General features: G+C 40.8%; 1 protein-coding gene and 1 pseudogene across 2 annotated transcripts in view; both read right to left on the bottom strand.

Annotated features, from left to right (window-relative positions):
* Positions 1-7: 7 nt before the first annotated feature.
* The window catches only part of CNOT9 (CCR4-NOT transcription complex subunit 9), a 31,556-nt gene continuing 7,968 nt past the window's right edge, over positions 8-23,595 (bottom strand). Inside the window, exons 2-8 of one of the 2 annotated variants that reach the window (XM_032857212.1) lie at positions 18,413-18,592; positions 16,540-16,655; positions 14,018-14,127; positions 8,699-8,808; positions 3,151-3,249; positions 2,870-2,961; positions 8-1,264 (exon numbers count right to left, since the gene is read on the bottom strand). In XM_032857212.1, the coding sequence (XP_032713103.1) occupies positions 1,096-1,264; positions 2,870-2,961; positions 3,151-3,249; positions 8,699-8,808; positions 14,018-14,127; positions 16,540-16,655; positions 18,413-18,592 (876 nt within the window). In that variant the 3' untranslated portion in view covers positions 8-1,095. Of the gene's footprint in view, positions 2,185-2,869; positions 2,962-3,150; positions 3,250-8,698; positions 8,809-14,017; positions 14,128-16,539; positions 16,656-18,412; positions 18,593-23,595 lie in introns of both variants that reach the window. The other variant, XM_032857213.1, reaches the window with a different exon arrangement.
* On the bottom strand, positions 12,906-13,041 carry LOC116867983 (annotated as a pseudogene).

Raw genomic sequence — 23,595 nt, 5'->3', positions numbered from 1 at the left:
CTCTGTCTTAAATCTGAGTAAGATGAACTCATTCAGCTAATACCACTTCAAGTACAATCATGAACACAGATGGAGCTGCAGAAATTCATACTAAAGAATGGGATCAAGCAGCTGTCATCTTGGTCCCCAGGCATCTTCCCCTTTAAAAGTTACCCAGGAAACCTCTCTGAGGACTGGAATTGAAGGTGAGGCCCAAGCCACCTCGCCTCCCCCAGTACAATACCCTTCCAGGACAGCCTGATGAATTAAGACATCTGTTGGAAGTTTAATAGGAGGGATGTGGAAAAGGGAAAAGCACTGAGATTTGGAAAAGCTAGCAGCTAGAGCCAGAAACAAGGTTAGGGTCCTTGTGGCGTCTGGAACTGGGGGCAGAAGGACGGAAAGGGAAGGGAAAGAGGCGATGGGGTCCTGCTGTCCTTTGGCTTTATCCTTTCCTTGCCTCCCGTTCCTCCCCACAGTTCACGCAGCTGTTGGCCTGCTAGAGGGGATGTAATGCCCAGACCAATTTTTTATTAAGCTTATGCAGCTAACAGACTTGTAAACAGTGCCAAATGACAAAGTTCTGCTGAGTATTACAGCTCGTGTCCACTAAACACACCTCTCTCTGACATCAAAAACAAGAGACCAAAGTAAACAAATACTGAGAGAGAGGATGAAGAGACACGTCTTGAGTCTTCCAGGAAGGCAAAATAGAAGACCACCACACGGCTTGGTCCCAGGCGTTCGGCATGCCTAGCGTGCTACCACCGCCACGTCCCCCTCCCCGCCAGTGGCTAGTACGGGTCGGGGAGAAGGGCCATCGCGGGCACGCTGCAGACACAGCATTTGCTGGTGTTGACACCCTCCTGGAGCTGTGGTGGCAGACTGCTGTGTCAGGAGCCCATCTCCTGGGAGTAGCGGAGGGAGCCCGGGTCCCGGAGGCAGCCCAAGATGGCAGCCCGTTCACCCCAGCGGGGTGACCTCGCCCTCTTCTCCAGTGCAGTTCAGCATTGAGGTTGTCTATTCCTGGTCAGCGGTAAAACCTGAGCTGTTTTCCTCGCGGGTTCCCCCTCCCTTCCCCAACTTGGGGGAGTGGTAGGAGGGGGTGGGGGAGGATCACTGAGGGGGCAGGGGGATGCCCCGGGGATCGGTGACCTGGCCCTCTTGCAGGTTCTTCACCAGTTGTGCAAGCCAGCGTTTCGTGGTGGTGTCATCTTTTAGCACCTGGGCGAAGGTCGTGTCCTTCAGCTGGTCAGGGAGGCACTGCCTGAGCGCTTCACGTGCCCTACATCAGAGACAAACAAGCCAACCAGGGAGACCAGCAAATAAACCCACATTTGGGGGACAGGGAAAAAGCCCTTTCTTAGATATAAATATACAGAATCCCGGGAATATGAGGTTCAGTCAAGTTATCTTAGGAATCCATTAAAATTCCTTATAACTTGTATTAGCAATGGGCTCAGATCTCCAGGGTTTGTCACCTGTGAACATTTTCAGGATGATGGCTCAATGTGGAATTCCAAGACACAGCAAAATGGAATGAAATGGTGCAACAGTTCAATTCACTGATTTATTCCATTAAATAATGTCAATATGCTCATGGTAAAAATCGATGGGTTATAATAAATGAAACAGTTCCAAAATCAGTACATGAATAGGGGAGATGACCCAACTCACAGTATGATAAATTAGTGAACTTTAATTCTAAATTAATATGATTTTGTGTCTTTCTAAAAACTGCCTCAGTTTCTTTTTCTCTTTCCTTTTTTAAAAAAGTAAGTTCTACGTCCAATGTGGGGCTCAAATGCATGATTCCGAAATCAAGAATCGCATGCTCTACTGACTGAGCCCACCAGACACCCCTGCTTCAGTTTTATAATTAAAATGCTTAATAAGAGATGAGATGTAAAAACAAATCTATGGTGGCAACACTATCAGATGAACTTTCAAATGTTTCACTTTCTTTAAAAGATGACCAGTGGAAAGTAAAATCTAAAACCTCCAAAAGATAAATGCTAATGGTTTATAAAACTGTTTTAAATAGTTATAGCTTTTGTACTCAGACTAGTTTAAAGAAACATATTTTCAAACTGAAGAAAACAGGAACCACTGAAGAACAGGAAAAAATGATGAAGAAACAGCTCGGGCTTGAATAACCTCAGGGGCAGAAGGCTGAGCTCACATTAAATCGAGTTATCCCCACTCCTAGGAACACAGAAATTGCCCCATTATGTGGTTTAGCAGAACCTAAGCAAGTGGCTTTCAGCATGAATTATGGATTTACAAAGCAAAAGGTCAAACACTTCTAAAATGCACTGTATCTACAATGTATGATTTCTGACAGAAAGATTATGAACATAGGGAGATAAAATAATTAGCTCAACGACTTTACAGGAATCAAAGAGAGAACTGAAAATATAATTCAAGTGCCCTCTGGGCTCTATTCCTTTCTTACGAGATCTTTGAAAATATACTTATCATCCTGACCACCTGGGGCAGCAACAGAGAGCTCAAACCACAGGAGTAATGTATCATAAGGTTCCCTGGGAACTGTCTGGACTCTCTGGAATTCCAAGGAGGGTACAGAGTGACAGAGAGAAAACTCTGATGGGTTTTTTTTAAAGTACGCTCTGTACCCAGCGTGGAGCTTGAACTTGCGACTCCGAGATCAAGAGTCACATGCTCTACTGGGCCAGCCAGGCATCCCCAAAACTCTGATGGATTTTTAAATTTAGCACTTCAGATTTTAAAAGGATTTAATCAAGTTCTGCCAGACTAATTATCGTTATATCCCTTCCCAACCCTAAAGATATAGGAGCTATGCCATGAGATGAGGCAACTATTCACCAGGGCATTTCCCCAAAGTCCTAGAAATCCTATAAATGTTTACCTGGGGTTATCTGAGAGTCGCAGGTAACACCTCACTACGTGCTTCAGCAGACGGGCAGAAGGCTCTTTGGAGAGCTGCAGGACCATCTTACCCTGTTTTCCCCCAGAAAGGGTTGGGGTAGGAAAAAACACACAGACACAAAATAATCCCAGTTGACATCAGAGATCAGATATTTTAAGAATCGTCACACAAGGTTCCAAGAAGCTGTTCAGTGTCGGCTGCAAAGGGACTAAGCTGTGTGATCACAAGTAACTTCAAGGGGGTTAGATGAAAGAACTCACCAGGATCATGGCAACGTGGGAGAAACGCTCGTATGTCTGACATATATATGCCAAACCTGTGTCATCTAAGAGGATTTTCTGGAGGATAAATGTGGCAACCTGGAGTAAAAACAAAAATTAAGGAGTCCAAAACGTTGCTCAGACTTGTCTTCCAATGGTCGATTCATTGTCCAGGAAGAATTGTGAAGCAGAAAATTAAGCAGAGACCCCAACCATATGTGTAATGCACAGTTTAAACAAAATTAATAATAAACACATTACCATAGTGAATATTTACTGTGTGCCAAGGTATTTCCTAAAGGTATAACATGCCTTTTTTTTTTTTTAAGATTTTATTTATTTATTTGACAAAGCACATCACAGCAGGGGGAGCAGTAGGCAGAGGGAAAGGGAGAAACAGGTTATTTGCTGAGCAGGGAGCCCAATGCAGGACTCGATCCCAGGACCCCAGGATCATGACCTGAGCGGAAGGCAGACACTTAACCAACTGAGCCACCCAGGTGCCCCTGCCTCATTTTCACAATAAACCTATGAGGTAGGTACCACTGTTACTCTCTTTTTACATAAAAGAGTAGGTTCTGGGTAATTATGAAATTCTTTAAAATGTAGATACTTTTTCAGTTACCAAACACTGTGTGCCAGGCATAAGCGCTAATTAATAACTTGTCAGGTTAAGGTCCCAAGTGACAAAACCTCTAAGTTGTAGAGTTGAGGTCCAAACCTCCTCTGAATACAGAGCTTTTTCTTTTTTTCCATGAACAAAGATAAGTTTAGAAATTCAGCTGTGCCTCATCTCTTCCAAATGAGGTAATCAGAGCTTTGCCTACTTTTTTTTTTTTTTTTTTTTTTGAAGTAGGCTCCATGCCCAGTATAGAGCCCAGTGCATCACCTGAACTCATGACTCGGAGATTGAGACCTGAGCTGGGATCAAGACGCTTAACTGATCGAGCCACCCAGGGGCTCCAGGCTTTTTCTACTCCTAAAAGATCTTTAAAAATTAAGATTTTGAAGCCTCCCTTCTAACACTATTCCAACAATAGTAAAGAATATCCGCAATTTTATCTGGCCTTTTCCAACGACGTGGATGGAACTAGAGGGTATTATACAAAGTGAAGTAAGTCAGAGAAAGACAATTATCGTATGATCTCACTGATAGGTGGAATTTGGGAAACAAGGCAGAGGATCACAGGGGAAGAGAGGAAAAATGGAAACAAGACAAAACCAGAGAGGGAGACAAACCATAGGACACTCTTTATCTCAGGAAACAAAAACTAAGGGTGGCTGGAGGGGAGAGGGTGGGAGGGATGGGGTGGCTGGGTGATGGGCACTGGGGAGGGTATGTGCTATTGTGAGTGCTGTGAATTATGTAAGACTGATGAATCACAGTCCTATACCTCTGAAACAAACATTACAGGTTGATTTTAAAAAATTACCTGTATACACACATAAGAATATCCTCAATTTAAATTCAAGTAACTCTTGCACAGAAGGGACTAAAAAATACTAGCTTAATTCAAGTTAAACAATTATTTTAATGACTCCCTTCCTTGGCTGCTCATCAGAACCAGCTGTGGCAACTGTTTTATTTTACTATTTTACTTGGGTATAAAATTGTGGTTGAGCTAAATAATGGCCCCCAGAGATATCCAGGTCCCAATAACCAAAGTCGGTGAATGCTACCTTCTACAGAAAAAGGGACTCTGAAAAAGTGATTAAGGATCTTGGGGACAGGGTTGCCTGGCTGGCTCAGTTGGAAGAGCACATGACTCTTGATCCCAGGGTTGTAAGTTTGAGTCCTATCTTCAGTGTAGAGATTAAAAAAAAAAAAAAAAAAGAAGGTCTCGGGGAGATGAATCATTCTCGATTATCCAGGAGGGCCTTAAACACAATTTCAAGTGTCCTTGTAAGAGGGAGGTGGAGGGAGATTTGATCACATAGGAGAAAGCGATATGACAGAGCACAAAGAGATCTGAACACGTTACACTGCTGGCTTTGAAGATGGAGGAGGAGAGCGTGAGCCAAAGAATGTAATTCTCGAAGCTGGAAAAAGCTAAGAAAGGGATGCTCTCCTAGAGGCTCCAGAAGGAATATTGCCCTACCAACACTCTGACTTTAGCTTGGTGAAACTGATTGATAATTTTTAAGTTGCAGAACTCTAAGAGAACAAATTTGTGTTGTTTTAACCACCAAGCGTGGGCATTTGTCATGGGAACGAGAGGAAATACACACAGTAAAATGTGTACAGTGCTTGAAGTGCACTATCTTCAGTGTATTATTTTTTTTAAAGATTTAATTTATTTATTTGACAGACAGAGATCACAAGTAGCCAGAGAGGCAGGCGGAGAGAGAGGAAGGGAAGCAGGCTTCCCTCTAAGCAGAGAGCCTGATGTGGGGCCCAATCCCAGAATCCTGGGATCATGACCTAAGCCGAAGGCAGAGGCTTTAACCCACTGAGCCACCCAGGCACCCCTCTTCAGTGTACCTTAATGCACATTTAGGAACCACAAGCAGATTAAAATACAAAAGATTTCCAGCACTCCAGGAGATTCCGTTGTGCCTTTTCTCAGTCAATACCCTTCCCTGAGAGGGTGCCATGGTGACTCAGTCAGTTAAGTGTCCAAATTTGGCTCAGGTCATGATCTCAGGGTCTTGGGATGGAGCCTCACATCAGGCTCTGCGCTGAATGGGGAGTCTGCTTTGCCCTCCCTCTCTGTCCCTTCTCCTGCTTGAGCATGTTCTCTCTCAAATAAATCTTAAACCAAACCAAAACAAAACAAAAAAAACCACCATAAACCCTTCCCTGAGAAGTAAACACTATTCAGATGGATCCTCACTGAGCGGTTTTGCCCATTCTTGACTTTCACTTAAATGGAATCATACAGTACGAATTCATGCATGTGGTGGCTGCTCTTGCTCAATATATAAGCATCAACTATCTCTGTGAGCATCCCCATGAGCACCAACTATCCTGCCTATATCAGTATTCTTCCTCATTACTGTGGAGTTGATTTTGTGGCTATACTACAATTTATCTTTTATGAATAATGCTGTTATAAACATTCTTCTACATACTGTGATGTACAAAGAACTCCTTTCTCTTGGCCATACACCCAAGAGTGGGACTGCTGGGCCACAGCATAGGATTATGCTGATGGTGGATACTGCCAGATGGTCTCCCAAAATGGTTATATCATACTCTCACCTGGGGGGGGGGAGTTTTTAAAAAACACCAATGTCCAGGGGCGCCTGGGTGCCTCAGTGGGTTAAGCCTCTGCCTACGGCTCAGGACAAGATCTCAGGGTCCTGGGATCGAGCCCCGCATCAGGCTCTCTGCTCAGCAGGGAGCCTGCTTCCCCTCTCTCTCTGCCTACTTGTGATTTCTATCAAATAAGTAATAAAATCTTAAAAAAAAAAAAACAAAACACACCAATGTCCAGATTTTATTACCATAGAGAATGACTCAGTAGGTCAGAGATGTGGGGCCTGGGCATGTCCGGTTTTAAAACCCTTCACTGGGGTGCCAGGGTGGCTTAGCCAGTTGAGTGTCGGACTCTTGATTTCAGCTCAGGTCATGATTTCAGGGTTGTGAGATCAAGTCCCGCGTTGAGCTCTGCACTGGGCATGGAGCCTGCTTAAGATTCTTTTTTTTAAGATTTTATTATTTGAGAGAATGAGAGAGAGAGAAAGAGCGAGCGAGTATGAGAAGGGGGAGGTCAGAGGGAGAGGCAGACTCTCTGCCAAGTAGGAAACCTGATGCGGGATTTGATCCCGGAACTCCAGGATCATGACCCGAGCTGAAGGCAGTTGCTTAACCAAATGAGCCACCCAGGTATAAGATTCTTTCCCCCTGCTCCCCACTGCCCCCGTACCCACTCTCCCCTCAAAAAACAAAAAACACTTCACAGGTGATCATTCCACACATCCCTAATTGAGACCCTCTGCTTTAGGGAGCGCCTACTAGAGCAAAGTGTTAGACTAAGTATTGTACATAAAAAGCAAACGTGGGGGACGCCTGGGTGGCTCAGTTGGTTAAGCAGCTGCCTTCGGCTCAGGTCATGATCCCAGCGTCCTGGGATCGAGTCCCACATCGGGCTCCTTGCTCTGCAGGGAGCCTGCTTCTCCCTCTGCCTCTGCCATTCTGTCTGCCTGTGCTCGCTCTCTCTCTCTCTCTCATAAATAAATTAAAAAAATCTTAAAAAAAAAAAAAAAAAAAAAAAGCAAACGTGGTAAGGTGTCTGCCTCCATGGAGCAAAGGAAGACAAGCCAGGAGCTATTCACCATACCAAGCAGGATATGCCATATAAGCTAATGGGAACCTATATGCACTCAGAATGGATTAACTCCAGTAATGCACAAAGAAGGTAAACAGGGATCATTAGAATGGGGCTCCCAGGGGTGCCTGGGTGGCTCAGTGGATTAAACCTCTGTCTTCAGCTCGGGTCATGATCCCAGGGTCCTGGGATGGAGCCCTGCATCAGGCTCTCTGCTCAGCGGGGAGCCTGCTTCCCTTCCTCTCTCTCTGCCTGCCTCTCTGCCTGCTTGTGATCTCTGTCAAATAAATAAATAAAATCTTTAAAAAAAAAAAAAAAAAAAAAAAGAACGGGGCTCCTGAAAAAAGGAGAGATGCCACAAAAGAAAGGGTTCTTTTTCTACCCCATCTATAAGAAGCCAACTTGAAAAACCTATTCACAGGCAACCACTAATATAAGATGACAGAGTACAGTTGTATCCATTCTGAATCTGCCCCAGAAATCCACTGAAATTAACAAAACCCCCTAAAATTAAGGAAGAATGAGAGAAGCACACATATAGATCCAACCATCACTTACCCTTTATGTGTTTAAGCAGAAGAATGAATACAGAGGTATAGATACCTCTCTAACACATATACCCCAGACTGGTACAGTGGGCAGAAAATATTCAGAGGTAAAACACTTGATTTAAAAGTACGCCAGTGTGATTCACAGACCTGTACCCCTGGGGATAAAAATAGGTTTATAAAAAAAAAAAATTCTAAAAAAAAAAAAAATAGTATGCCAGTGTGCTTGGGCAGAGGGAATCTGCCTACTTGTGATCTCTCTGTCAAATAAATAAAAGGTCTTAAAAAAAAAAAAAAAGTCTGGAATAATGAGCGCCTGGGTGGTTCAGTCTTGTAAGTGTCTGCCTTTGGCTCAGGTCATGATCCTGCGATCAAGCCCTGTGTCAGGCTCTCTGCTCAGTGGGGAGCCTGCTTCTCCCTCTCACCTGCTGCTCATGCTCTCTCACGCGTGTATGCACTCTGTCTCTCAAAGATATTAAAAAAAAAAATGTCCAGAATAATACACCTTTGGAAAAGTGGGTTCAGAGAAAAGGGAGAAATTCAGTGTTTAACTTTATATTCCTCTTAAGGGTTGGGGTTTTTAAATGAACATTTTTAAACAATTTTTATCTAAAAGAAAATAAATACATAGAAGTTTCAAGAAGCCTAAGGGACACAGAAAATGATCCTAGGACCATGAAGCAGTCCAAGAGCCAACACAATACAGAATCTAAGTTGAAAAGCACATACCGTTTTGGAAAGTTCACTTCCAGATTCCATAATGCGCAAACACAAAGGGATAATTTCTGTTGTCAATAAAAAGTTGATTACTTCCTGCTCATCTGTTTTCACTAGGGCCCCTAAAGAAAATATGGACAAACAAAATTGTTTCAGAGTCAGGGTTTTTAATGAAAATGAACTTTGTAGGGTTCATCCAGCTGGTTGTGGAACTTAAATAACAGAGAATACAAACTGGGGTTCATGCCAGAGAATCCGATTCAAACTGATATTAAAAAGAAAAAAAAAAAAAGAAAAGGAAGAGAAAGCACACATTGACTGAAATGTATCGGTCAGCATTTCAAAGATCAGGTACCAAGTTTGGTCCATCACAGAGTTAGCAGCAGGTCAGCCCTCTAAATCATTTTTCTATCACTCTTGGTAGACAACCACATAATAATATCACCATCTATTCTCCATTTATTTTAGGTAAGAGAGAAGAATTTTCTATCAGTAGAAAAGGATATTCGGACATAAACAAACATTGCTTCTTGGTTGTTTAACTATTACTTTCTTGAAGAAGTGCACACATGATAGGATATACCCAAATAACATACACACACACTCTAATCCTAGTTCTACAACTAGTTTGCCTAAATTTGTAAGAGTTACCATCTCTTTACAGGCCTCTGTTTATCTATAAAATAAGAATTGGAACAAATGGTTTTTAAAATTCATTCCGATTCTATTCTGTTGAGTTTTAACCTGACGCCATTGACCAGGCAACAGACACAGTTCAGTGTTAATTTCTCCATTCTGTACATACGGAAGCAGAGCCCCATTAAACAAATGACTGGTTCCCAAGCTGCCCAATGTATCAACTAGCTTTTATACAAAAAGGCCTAGATTAATCAGATCTGTAATAACCAAAATCAATCACTTTAGAAGAGAAAGGAGTATCATTTAACAAGAACTGGCAATCTACAAATGCTACATCTTTAAACGCCACAGCAAACAGCATATACCGTAATTCACTAATATGCCCTAAAGCAGGTGTCCAATTACTATTTCATTTTAACTTTACATGTAGGTCTAAAATCCATTCTGAGTTAATTTTTTTTTTAAAGATTTTATTTATTTGACAGAGAGAAACAGTGAGAGAGGGAACACAAGCAGAGGGAATGGGAGAAGGAGAAGCCGGCTTCCCGCCGAGCAGGGAGCCCGATGTAGGGCTCGAACCCAGGACCCTGGGATCATGACCTGAGCCGAACGCAGCCACTTAATGACTGAGCCACCCAGGTGCTCCCACTCTAATTTTATATACAGTACAAGGTATAGATCATGGTTCCTTGTTTTACATATGGATATCTAATTGTTCCAGCACCATTTATTGAAAAGACTATCCTTTCTCCACTAAACTGTCTTTGTACCTCTGTCAAAAATCAATTAACCGGGGCACCTGAGTGGCTCAGTGGGTTAAAGCCTCTGCCTTCAGCTCAGGTCATGATCCCAGGATCCTGGGATCAAGCCCCACATCGGGCTCTCTGCTCGGCAGGGAGTCAGCTTCCCTTCCTCTCTCTCTGCCTGCCTGTGATCTCTGTCTGCCAAAGAAATAAATAAAATCTTAAAAAAAAAAAATCAATTAACCATATCTGTATGGGTCAACTTCTGGACTCCCCAGTTCTGCTCCATTGATCTAGAAGTCTAGCTTTTCTCCAATACTATGCTGTCTTGAAAACTGGTTTTCCAGTAGGTCTCGAAATTAGGTAGTATACATCTTCCAGCTTTGTCCTTCTTTTTAAAAACTGGTATTCTAGGGGCGCCAGGGTGGCTCAGTTTGTTGAAAGACCGACTCTTGGTTTTAGCTCAGGTCACGATCTCAGGGTCCTGGGATTGAGCCCCATGTTGGGCTCTGCTTCCCCTCTTCCTCTGCCCCTGCCCGGGCTCACACATATGCTCTCTAAAATAAATAAATAAATCTTTTAAAACAAAACAAAAGAAACCCTGGATATTCTAGTTCATTTGCCTCTCCACGTAAATTTCAGAAAGAGCCTATCAGTTTCCATGAAAAAAAAGTTCTGGGATTTTGTTGGAATTGCCCTAACCCTATACAACCAGTCTGGGGAGAACGGACATCTCAACAATACTGAATCATTGATATACCAATCAATGAACACGGTATATCTCTGCATTTATTTAGGTTTTCTTTGACTTCTTTCATCATTGCCTTGTAGTTTTTTAGTTATAGATCTTGCACATCTTTTGTAAGACTTACATTATGTTTTGGTGCTATCACAAATGGTAGGTTTTTAAATTTTCAATTTCTGACTGTTTTAGCTAGCACATGAAAATGAACAATCTAATTTTTTCTAATTTGTATGCCTTTTATTTTTTTCTCTTGCCTTATTGCAACAGGTAGGATTTCCAGGATGATACTGAACGGGAGTAGTGAGAATAAATATCTTTGCCTTGTTCTCAATTTTGGGGGGACAACGCTTGGTTTTTCACATTAACTGTAATCTTAACTGTAGGATTTATTTTTTAAACTTATTTGGGTTGAGAAAGTTCCCTCTATTTCTACTTTGCTGGAGTTTTTATCATAAATGGATGCTGAGTACCATCAAAGGCTTTTTATTTTTTAAACTAAAGAAATGGTTATACATTGTTTCTTCTTTAGTCTGTTTATACGGCCAACTATATTGACTGATTTTTTTTTTAAGATTTGATTTTTAAATAATCTCTATATTCACTGTAGGTCTTGAATTCACAACCCTGAGATCAAGAGTTGCATACTTTAGCAACAGAGTCAACCAGACACCCCTGTATTGACTTTTTTTTTTTTTTAAAGAATTTATCTATTTGACAGAGAGAGATCATAAGTAGGCAGAGAGGCAGGCAGAGAGAGAGAGGGAAGCAGGCTCCCTGCCAAGCAGAGAGCCTGACTCGGGGCCCGATCCCAGAACCCCGAGATCATGACCTGAGCCGAAGGCAGAGGCTTAAACCACTGAGCCACCCAGGTGCCCCTGTATTGACTGACTTTTGAAAGTTAAACCACCATGCATTCCTGGGATAAACCCACTTCATCATGATGATCCTTTTTACATATTGTTGGACTTGATTTGTTAACATTTTGTTGAGAATTTCTGAATCTATGTTTTTGAGGGATAGAGCCCTATAGTTTTCTTATGTCTTTTTCTGGTTTTATTTCAGAGTAATTAATGCTAGCCTCATCAAGAGTTTATAAGTCTCTATGTTCTGGAAAAGTTTTGTAGAATTGGTTATTTCCGCTTTAAATTTTTGTTAGACTTCATCAGTGAAATCACTTGGGCCTGGAGTTTTCTATGATGGAAGGTTTTTAACTACAAAAACAAATTAATAGATGTAAAACTATTCAGATTGTCTATTTTCGCTTGAGTATAGTCTGGCAGACTGAATCTTTCATAAAATTTGTCCATTTCACCTAAGTCATCAAATTTATGGGCTTAGAGTTATTAGCAGTACTCCTTATTATTCTTCTAATGTCTATACAGTCTGTTATAACATGTACCTTTTCATTCCTGGAACCTGTAATTTGCGTTTTCTTTTTTTTCCTCCCAGTCTATCTGGTTAGAGGTTTATTAATTCCACTGAATTTTTTTCAGTAAAAAACTGGGGATGGGTGAATGGGTAAGGGTGGTCAAAAAGTATGAAACCTTCGGTTACAAAGAAGCCCTGCAGATGTAATATACAGTGACTATAGTAACAATATTGTATTGCATATTTGAAAGTTGTTAAGATGATAAATCTTAAAGGCTTTCATCACAAGAAAAAAAAATGTATAACTATGTGTGCTGCTGAATTTTTTAAAGATTTTAAGTAATCTCTACGCCCAATGTGGGACGTGAACTCAGCCCCGAGATCAGGAGTCCCATGCTCCGTCAACTGAGCCAGCCCATGTGTGGTGATGGATGTTAATGCAGTCATCATTCTCCAATACATACAAATATCTTTTTTATCCCCCTACAGTTAACTTTATCCTAACATCTCCTAGTGCATCATCTGCCTGTTGTGGTCAAAAATACCAGCAGAACCAGGACAATTTAAATCGGAATTAATGATAGAACTGTTTTCTTTTGGCTTGTTCATGTTTTAAATCCTACATGAGAAATTTTTATACTTAAAATTATAAAATATATTGGGGAAAAATGTTTCTAACTAAGACTACTACTTTGGAGGGGATGTAAAAAACAGTAACATTCATGTGGAGTACGAGATAGCAGCTACTCCTTAAATGTACAATAAAATGTTTCTGAGAAATATGTCTCAGAAATACTAAACTTTTCAACTGGTAAGAACAGACATTACACTTGATCTTAACCAAAAGGTCGAGAAGTGATAGAAGTATTAAACTCTTACAGTATACTTCCTGAGCTATGGCTTATAATTATAGGGATATGAAAACAGGTTGAACATAAACACAATAACCAAAGTTTATACAATCGATGTTCTTACTGTTTGGCCAGCATGTGAGCAAAAACTATGAGAAAAAGACACTGAAGGGAATTTAAAAAGAAACCCTTCTTGAATGTATTTATTTTTCATAAATCCAAAGACAGTTCTTTATTATCTGGGAGTCTGAGATCTGAAACAGCTAATATATTATTTTGTTGAGTAAAATGTACTTTAGACACATCTCCTATAGTAAATATACATGGAAACATTACCTTTGGCATGCAACAATTTAAGGAGGTGAAATAGAGGATGAACATCTATAGTTATAGGACAAAACCTTCAAAGTCAGAAAGAAACAAAACAACCAATACAAATTCTTTTTTTTTTTTTTTTTTGAAAAAAAATGTGCATGGGCTCAAGTCAGAGGTGCAGAGGGAGAGGCAAAGAGAGAAACCCAAGCGGCACCACACTCAGAACAGAACCCAACAGGGGCTCAGTCTCACAACCCCGAGATGATGACCTGAGCTGAAATCAAGAGTTGCACACTTAACAGACTGAGCCACCCAGGCATCCCCCTCCAAAAAAAACCCAACTCAAATTCTTATTTTTGCAATAATACTCTGTTGACTTCAGCTTGTTCTTTATTCTCCCCATGATTCCAGTAATCGTTTCTACACATATGCTGAATTTAATCCCAAATGCTGGGTCTTCACACCCTTATTAACAACACTCAGAAGGGTACTTGGTAAGAACCACTGTATTACTTAATAAATATTTATTATTTATTACTATTTATTATTATGCCCTCATTAGTGAAAATAGACTCAACCTCGAAGACAAAAATGAACAATTGGGGAACAAAAGCTATAAAAAACAAAACACCAAAGATTTCAGACTTGCAAAACCACCCCAATAACTTACCAATAACTCCAAGACTGGTTAGCCGAAGGTACTCAAAGGGCCGTGTTTTGCTGACAGTGTGCAAAAAGGGGTACAAAAAAAGTGGGATGTGTGCTGCAAGAAATGCTGACCTGGAAGAAAAACATAATCCCAATCAGAGCTCAGAGTTCATTTCTAAGGATTCTGAACATTCAATTTCCAGGCAGTTTAATTTGTTAGGGCCTGTAATGTCACGTAACCAAGGAATCTCTAGAAAAGAGTTGTTGGTCATTAGTTAGACCAGCGGTTCTTAGCTGGGGTGATTCTGCTCATCAGGGTACATGTGACAATGTCTGGAGATATTTTTGGTTGTCACAACCAATGGGGTGCTACTGGCGTCCAGTGAGCAGAGGCCAGGAATGCTGCTAAACATCCAACAGTGCACAGGAGAGCCCCCTTTCCTCCCCTTCCTCCCACCACAAAATCTAGCTCAAAATGGCAATGTCACGGTTAAAAAAATCTACTCTAGGTTTATGGTTAAGAGAATACACCATTTTCCCTGTAATTAGTACCAAGTTCCTAAAAAACTGATAAAATATCCAACTGTGGATTTTAAAAAGTAGGTCATAAAAATGCTATTAACTGCCCAGGAGAATCTCCTAGGTGCCTTCCCTCACCTAATTTATGACTGAATAATAATATTCACAGGTAAAGTCAGACAAAACATTATAAACCAAGATGAAGAAACAAAGCAGCCATTATGAGATTTATCTGCTATGTTTCTTTTTTTTTTTTTAAGATTTTATTTATTTATTTGACAGAGAGCACAAGTAGGCAGAGAGGCAGGCAGAGAGAGAGAGGAGAAAGCAGGCTCCCCGCTGAGCAGAGAGCCCGATGTGGGGCTCGATCCCAGCACCCTAGGATCATGACCGGAGCCGAAGGCAGAGGCTTTAACCCACTGAGCCACCCAGGCGCCCCTATCTGCTATGTTTCAATGCACACTGTTCTTTTTTTGTTAGAGTAGTTCTGATATACTAAGTATTCTAAAAACATTTTAAAGATTTGCTTATTTTAGAGAAAGAGAGCACACATGCAAATGGGGGAGGAACAGAAGGGGAGGGAGAGGGAAGGGAAAGAATCCCAAGCAGATTCCATGCTGAGTGTGGAACCCAACTTGGGGCTCGATCTCATGACCCTAAGATCAAGACCTGAGCTGAAACCAAGAATTAGAGGCCTAACCAACTGAGCCACACAGGTGCCCCTCTAAAAACATTGTAATCTGAAGCTAGTATCTCAGGCAACTAATATAGAACCAATCTATTACTTTGTATTATTTATAGATATCTAATCTTGTGGGAGAACAAACTCTTTAATTTTTTAACACTCAAAGTACTCTTGCATTTTCCTTAAGTGCTTAAGAATAATTTTCACAGTAACTTCTCTGAAATTCTGTGATGTCAGTGCCAACTTAGCACTCAGATTTTATAATTGATAAAGAGACAAAAGACTTTAATAAGATGACTGTTAAATGCCTTAGAACCATAAAGGTCACAAAACAGGATTATTGATCAGGATTTCCCTTTTCTTATCAGATGTAGCATGCCAACTGGCATGCCAATTCTGATCTGTTACCAGATTGCCTAGGATCCTGTGTTAAGAAAGATTATGAAGCCAAACTAGGTTCAGTGGGAAAAAAATACTGGGGTCAAATATTTACTGAACTGGTAGTAAATGCCATGCACTGTGCCTTACATAGGGATGCCTACCACAGATTCAGGAGGAAGAAATAACCTACATGCCTGATCTTTCTTGAGATGTGAACATCACTCTTACTTTAATTTTTTTAATAGTAAACTCTACCCCCAATGTGGGGCTCGAACTCATGACCCTGAGATCAAGAATCACACGCTCCACTGACTGAGCTGGCCACAGACCCCATGAACACTCCTTAATAGTTCATTGCTATGAATGGATGGGTAAAAAGTAAATGAGACAATGATTATTATTCAGCCTTAACGAGGAAGGAAATTCCGACATCTGTTACAACATGGATGTTACACTAAATGAGATAAGCCAAGCACAAAAAGACAAATATTGAAGGATTCCATTTAACTAAGGTAGTAGAGTAGTCAAAATCAAAGAGACACAAAGTAGAATGATGGTTACAGGGGGCTACAGGAATGGGCAATTACGGTTTAATGGGTACCGTTTTAGTTTTACACTATGAAAAGAGTTAAGGAGATGTATGGTGGGGATAGTTGCCCATTATAAATATATTTATTACTACTGAACTCTATGCTTAAAGATGGCTGAAATGGTAAGTTTCTGTCATATATATTTTACCATAATAAAAAAAACTTAGAACTAATAAACAATACTATGCTGGTACTACACGAAAACTTGGTGAATTAGAGAAGAGAAATTCTCCAGGGGAAAAAAAAAAAGCAGACAAGAATCCTCAAGATCCACATCTATGCACGTGCTTCCTACTCCTATGGCATGTCCTTCCGCTCATCAATCAGAAAAAGACCATATTTGATACAAACCTCCATCCAAGCACTCACCTGGTTTCTGGGTGTGATGCCACACATTGTAGTAATGCCAGAGCATTGCAAACTCTATTAGACTGGTGTGCTGTCAAAGTGGGTGGGTTGATAGATGGATAAATATTTACAATTTCCTAAAAAATGGAAACCAGCACCAGATGAATAAAGAATAACTATTTCACAATTAATTTTGATGGTATTAAAGCAAAACCCTACAAACCCCAACCCTTAATTCCATATATCCTGTAGCTGAATCATCAAAGTCCAGGCAAAAATAAATAATGCTATCTTTTCATTACAATATACCTGAGACTATGGGACATTTCTACGTAGGTCTCTAGTAGAAGATTCCTCTGGAGGAAACTGTGGTCACCTATATTTCCTCTTACATCCAGCATCTGTGGAGGCCTTTGCTTGAGGGGCTGTGGCTGTTATAATCCCCCTTTTTTTTTTTTTAAAGATTTTATTTATTTATTTGACAGACAGAGATCACAAGTAGGCAGAGAGGCAGGCAGAGAGAGAAAGAGAGGGAAGCAAGCTCTCCGCTGAGCAGAGAGCCCAATGCGGGGCTCGATCCCAGGACCCTTATCATGACCCGAGCCGAAGGCAGAGGCTTTAACCCACTGAGCCACCCAGGCGCCCCATAATCCCTTCTTTTTGTTAACACCCTGTTTTAAGTTACCATGACTAGATAATTGGTCAGATAGTAAGTGTCGGTAAATCAGCCACAGTACTTAGAAAGCAGTCTGAGTTTGGTCAGGTAGCAACTACAAAAAGGGAGAGATAAGAATAGGAATATATGCAGTGAATATGTATAATCTCTCTCCAAAGGGGATGATTTGCTGTATACAATTCCTTTTACTTTAACTGTAAAACTGTTATTGAAAATGTTCCTATAAAAAAGATTAGTTTTGGGGATTAAGAATATACCTATTGTGATAAGCAGTGAGTACAGAATTGTTCAACTGTTGAATCATTATGTTGAACACCTGAAACTAACAGAACATTGTATGCTAACTATACTTTAGTTAAAAAAGAGATTAGTTTCAGGCACCTGGGTGGCTTAGTTGGGTTAAGTGACTGCCTTCAACTCAGGTCATGATCCCAAAGTCCTGGTATTGAGTCCTACATTGGGCTCCCTGCTCAGCAGGGAGTCTGCTTCTCCCTCTCACCCTCTGCCCTCTCATGTTCTCTCACTCTCTGTCTCTCAAATAAATAAATAAAATCTTTAAAAAATAAAAATAAAAAATAAATTTTAAAAGGATTAGTTTCTTGGCTACATGAAGTAGGAACTGAATGCAAATTTACATAACAGATTTGAAAAATTAATTATTGGGAATTTTAGACAATACTTTAAAGGATGATTATGCCATTATCTTGGTATTTTAGGATTATACTGTATCAACTTATTCCTCACCAATGACCGTTACAGTCAGAACCACATTTCAGGGATTTATTCTTTAATGTACAAGCATACCTACTTCTAATCCTATAGATGTTATATCTTAACATTTCTGTTCACCAGAATATACTCTGCAGTTCTTATACTCTGCCTTCCACCTTTTCTCCTTTGTCACCTAGAAATGTCTTGTAGTAGTCCTAAAGCTGTGTTTCTCAAAGTGTGGTTCTCAGACTGCCTGCATCAGAATGACTTAAGAATGGAGCAGCTGCTTGTTAAAAACACAGATTTTTAATCTCAGATTAAATAAATCTTTTGGGTGAGATCTATTAACCTGCATTGCAATAAGCACCTTACACTTTTCTAAAACAGATTCTTAAAATGCTAACATTTAAAGAATCATTCTACTCAAGACTTCAAAATCATTTGAGCCAAGGCAGAGAGATAGTGTGGTGAACAGGACTCACCTGCAACTCCCAGATATATACCCACCTGTAAAAGTGCTGCAATAGTACCAAAAGAATGCCACAGCATGGGTGCAAGATCAGGAACAGATTCTCGCTTCTTACTCAGCTCCAGCAAAGCATTTTCCCTCGTCTCAGGACTGGACAGCTCATTGATCCACTGATAGATTTTTTCTCTATCTACCTGAGCCAGTGCAGTAGGCACAGGCTTTAAGTGAAAACAACAAAGTAAACATGTGAATTTCATTAGAATCAAACCAAGTCTTACTCTGCTTTAGAAGGAATATATTTTTTTCTAAATACCAGGAGAGCTTTTCTAAATATATACACTTAAGCCAATCTATCAAAATCCAAAATGCAGGGTGCCTGTGGCTCAGTTGGTTAAGCAACTGCCTTCGGCTCAGGTCATGACCCCGGGGTCCTGGGATCGAGTCCTACATAGGGCTCCCTTTGCTCTGAGGGGAGCCTGCTTCTCCCTCTCCTGCTGCCTATCACTCACCCTGCTTGTGCTCTTGCTCTGTCAAATAAATAAATCTTTAAAAAATAAAATCTAAAATGCATACATCCTTTAATAATTCCATGTTTAGGAATTTATCCAAGTATACTTGAGCTGTACTGAAGATACACCAGGATGTTTACTATTGCATTGTTTTGTTTTGTTTTAAAGATTTTACTTATTTATTTCTCAGAGAAAGAGAGAGAGACAGAGCACAAGCAGGCAGAGTCAGAGAGAGAAGCAGGCTCCCTGCTGAGCAAGGAGCCCGATGTGGGACTCTGATCCTAGGGACCCTGGGATCGTGACCTGAGCCGAAGGCAGCGGCTTAACCGACTGAGCCACCCAGGTGTCCCAGCTGTATTGTTTTAAAAGCAAAATCTTGAAATAGTAAATATCTACCAAAGGAAATTTTAAATATGTATGGGTACATCTATATTTGTAATACTATGTAGCCCTTTTTAAAAAATAGCTCTATATGTGCTGATACAAAATAAAAAAAACACAAAAAGTACAGAACCTTATATATAATCCATTAATATACACAACTGTATTCTTATATATTCATATACAATGTTTCTAGAATGACACATAACAGTAACAACTACAACAAGAAACTGTAATTACTGCTGAGGTAGGAACCTATAGGAGATATTTACTTTTTTTTTTTTAAAGATTTATTTGAGAGCGAGAGCACACAAGAGAGCATGTGAGCACATGGGGTGGGGGGTGGAGGGAACAGAGCGGGAGGGAGAGGGAAAGAATCCAAGCTAACTCTGGAGGAAGACCCTAATGCAGAGCTCAATCTCAAGACCCAATCTCAAGACACTGAGGTCATGACCTGAGCCAAAACCAAGAGTTGGAGGCTCAACCAACTGAGCCACCCAGGTGCCCTAATTTACTTTTTGTTGTATACAATAAAATCTACTGCATAGCTTAAACTTTTTTAAAGCATATACCTATAATAGTTCCTGAAAGAAAACAATTTATACCGTCTCCACCCATTGCTGGTCTCCTTCTGCAGTAATTCCAGCATCCTCCTCCATGGAGCAGAAAACCGATGTAATTTGGGAATGCTCCCCTTCTAATGATTCTTATACATACTCTAACTCAGTCCTTTTGAGAATCACTCATTACTTACTCATGTAGGGGCCACAGAGAGAACATTCTTTCATTATTGTACTAAAGCATCACACCATTCCAAAAAAACCCGAGCATTTCTATAATTCTCCATACTTGTCAAACAGCCTTGTGACCTTGGTTAAGTTCCTTAACTACTCTTCTGGAAAATAAGATAATAGGCTAGAAAAATGATTACCATTGCTATTTCTAGTTCTAATGTCCTAACAAACTCATGATTTCTAGCTCTATGCCCAATATTTTCTCACTTAATTCCCCCAACCAAGGGGAATAGATAGGTAGACAGGGTGAATTGGTAGAAAAAAGGCAACTACACTTTTAGATGAAAGAGCTAACACTCAGAGGAATTAACCTGCTCAATTCACCAAGTATGCAGTTGCATATTCCAGTGCCTTCTTGAACTGCCATGGGAATTACAGCTTCCCATGGCATTTACACGTTCTCACTACACTTTAGTGTGACAGAATGAAAACCTTACAATCGTCCATACGGAAAGATGAGGAACTGAGAGGACAACTGTCTTTGTTGAAGAACAAAAGTTAAGACAGACTATGAGGTGTACTCACCATCACTCTACCCAAGCTGAACAGCAGCCTTCTCTAAATGGAAGCTTGATGATAAGCTTTTAGTTTAATGTTTATCATTTCACTTGCTTGACAGAATGAACCACAAGGCGTTTTGCTAAATGGACTGAAATACCATGCAGCTCAAGTCTTCCTTAAGTGCCTTAGAGTAATCTGTCAGAAGGTGCTTTGTAGCTTCCTCCAGTGATGCTCCTCAAGGAAACACAGGCTCCCACAGCAACAATATGAACAGGGCAGTCCTTCCTATCCCCCAACAGCAAAAGCAGGACTGACCCACCACGTGCACTTTCCAGGCTGCTCCACATAGGCCCTCAACTTAAAATTATTTTTGGAAATGTAATTCCCACCAGAAGACAGGGTATGTTTATTTCAAGTATTACATCACCTTAAAAGCTCAGTGGAAACAAGGGCTAAAATTTCAGCTTTGGGTTTCCTGCCCAGTCCCTTGGATGACCCACAATCCAGTAACTAAAGGGGCTTCAGACACTCCCCCAGCAATACAGCATCTGTCTTGATTAGTCACACTCATGCAACTCTCCCTAAAGTCCTGTCTCCCGGACACCACCAGCAGTAAGCTCTATTGCCCCCACTAGTGCCAGCCTGAGACTTGTATCTGGAATTCCTATCCTCATGCTGCCCTGGGGAGCCCCAGGTGAACAGCAGGATGGACCGGTATCCCCCACTCCAGCATATCATCGCTTCTGGACACCAGGCCCCGCCCCTACACACTCCATTCCCAAAGCCCGCCTGACTCCAGCAAAGGGATGGAGTGATGTGAACACCCTAAAAGGCCAATGCCTGGTGACAACTTGGGTACCTAAGATCATGGCCACCTGCTGCCAGCAACACTCCAACTTTTTTTTTTTTTTTTTAATACTCAAACTTTTGAGGCTACTTACAGGAAATGAGCTTCCATGGGGCTTTGGTTGCAAGAGAGCTAGGGGTTCTGTAGCCATTCTAGCAATGGGAAGGCAGTGAGGGCAGTTCGATGCCAGGAAATACTTGGGATAAGAACCCTCCTTTACATTATCCCTGGTGAATTTTGCTCCCAACTTAATAGCAGGACTTAGTTTAAACCCACCGAATACCAATTTGTTATGGGATAAATACAATTTTTCTGAAAATAAAAATGGGAGCTAACATGTAGTGTTTACTCTGTCAGACACCGTCCCAAATAAATACTTGTCACCACCCTCACTTTACAGAGGAACAGAGAACTTATTTAACACTTAAGTGCCAAAGTCAAAATTTGAACCCAGGCAGCCTGGCAACAGAGTCTGTTCTCTTAACTGCTTTGCTAAGGTTGCTTCTCACCTGCCTGAAAGATTAGGTCTGATCTAAAGATGACTTTCAAAAAACAAAACAAACAAACAAACATTTCCTGTGACCTAGACAAGAGACGGGGAATATGTAAACATCTCAGACAAAAATTGAAATGTCACTGCTATGAGTTCAGCAGAATCTGAAAAACAATTAGCACCATGAATGATACCACTGAAGAGAAATTCTCAACTTAATTGAGATTACAAGATAGTTAATGATCATAATTTTAATAAGAAAGTCAGTGAGACCATTTGACATAATTCCCTATGTCAAATCATGGTTCACATGGGAATAATCTAGCTAGTGATAGCCACTAATGCACACTAACACACGCACACCTCCCCCACATATATCAACAGGTAATTTTATAATACATGCAGAAGTTTAGTTATTTTGGAAAATAAAAAAAAGGAAAATATATTTACATTTTCAGTTACATATTGATAAGTACAGATGACTTTTGAACATGGGTTTGAACAGCACATGTCCACTCATATGCAGATTTCTTCGATACAGTACAGTACTCTAAGTATATTTTCTCTTCCTTACAATTTGCCTTAACATTTTCTTCTACTTTGATAAGAATTTGGTATGTAATATTTATAACCTACAAAACAGGTGTTAATCAACTGTTATCAATAAAGTTAGTAGTCACTAGTAGGCGATTAGGAGGTAAGTTTTGGGGCAGTCAAAAGTTGCATGTTCAGGGTGCCTGGGTGGCTCAGTGGGTTGAGCCGCTGCCTTCGGCTCGGGTCATGATCTCGGGGTCCTGGGATCGAGTCCCGCATTGGGCTCTCTGCTCAGCAGGGAGCCTGCTTCCCCCTCTCTCTCTGCCTGCCTCTCTGCCTACTTGTGATCTCTGTCAAATAAACAAATAAAATCTTAAAAAAAAAAAAAAGTTGCATGTTCAGATTTTTGACTGTGTGCAGGGATTGGGGTCAGCACCCCTAACCCCCACCTTGTTCAAGGGTCACCTGTACTAATATTAACAACTGATGAAATACTTTGGACATTATCCTTTTTTTTTTTTAAGATTTTATTTATTTGACAGAGAGAGATCACAAATAGGCAGAGAGGCAGGCAGAGAGAGAGAGAGAGAGAGGAGGAACAGGCTCCCCGCTGAGCAGAGAGCCCAATGCGGGACTCGATCCCAGGACCCAGAGATCATGACCTGAGCCGAAGGCAGAGGTTTAACCCACTGAGCCACCCAGGTGCCCCTTTGGACATTATCCTTAAATAAAATTCCAAAGCATAACTCCAGCATCTCACTAGATTTTCATGGTAATAAAACCCCCAAATGTATCTTACTCTCCTTCTAAATCCCAAGGATCATTTAGGCACACCTTTCACAAAAATATGAGAATCTAGAAATCGAGGTCTTCCTAAAAGGGTGTGAGAAGTGAAAGAGGGAGTGGGGCGAATGAGAGACGAAACAGAACTATACTGTACACTTTATTTACACAGGTATGTATTTTTGAGAGAGAGAGAAAGAGAAAGCATGTGTACGCAAGCAGGGCAGAGGGAGATGTGTTTATTTTTAAAGATTTATTTATTTATTTGAGAGAGAGAAAGCGCGAGCATGAGCAGGGGGGAGAGGGAGAAGCAGGCTCCCTGCTGAGCCAGGAGCCCCACTAAGGGATCGATCCCAGGACCCTGGGATCACGACCTGAG

Source organism: Lontra canadensis, unplaced genomic scaffold (assembly GCF_010015895.1).
Source record: "Lontra canadensis isolate GAN:19392208 unplaced genomic scaffold, GSC_riverotter_1.0 scaffold13, whole genome shotgun sequence".
NCBI classification, from domain to species: domain Eukaryota; kingdom Metazoa; phylum Chordata; class Mammalia; order Carnivora; family Mustelidae; genus Lontra; species Lontra canadensis.
Note: the sequence above shows the minus strand (reverse complement) of the source record. Positions and strands in the feature narration are given on the sequence as shown.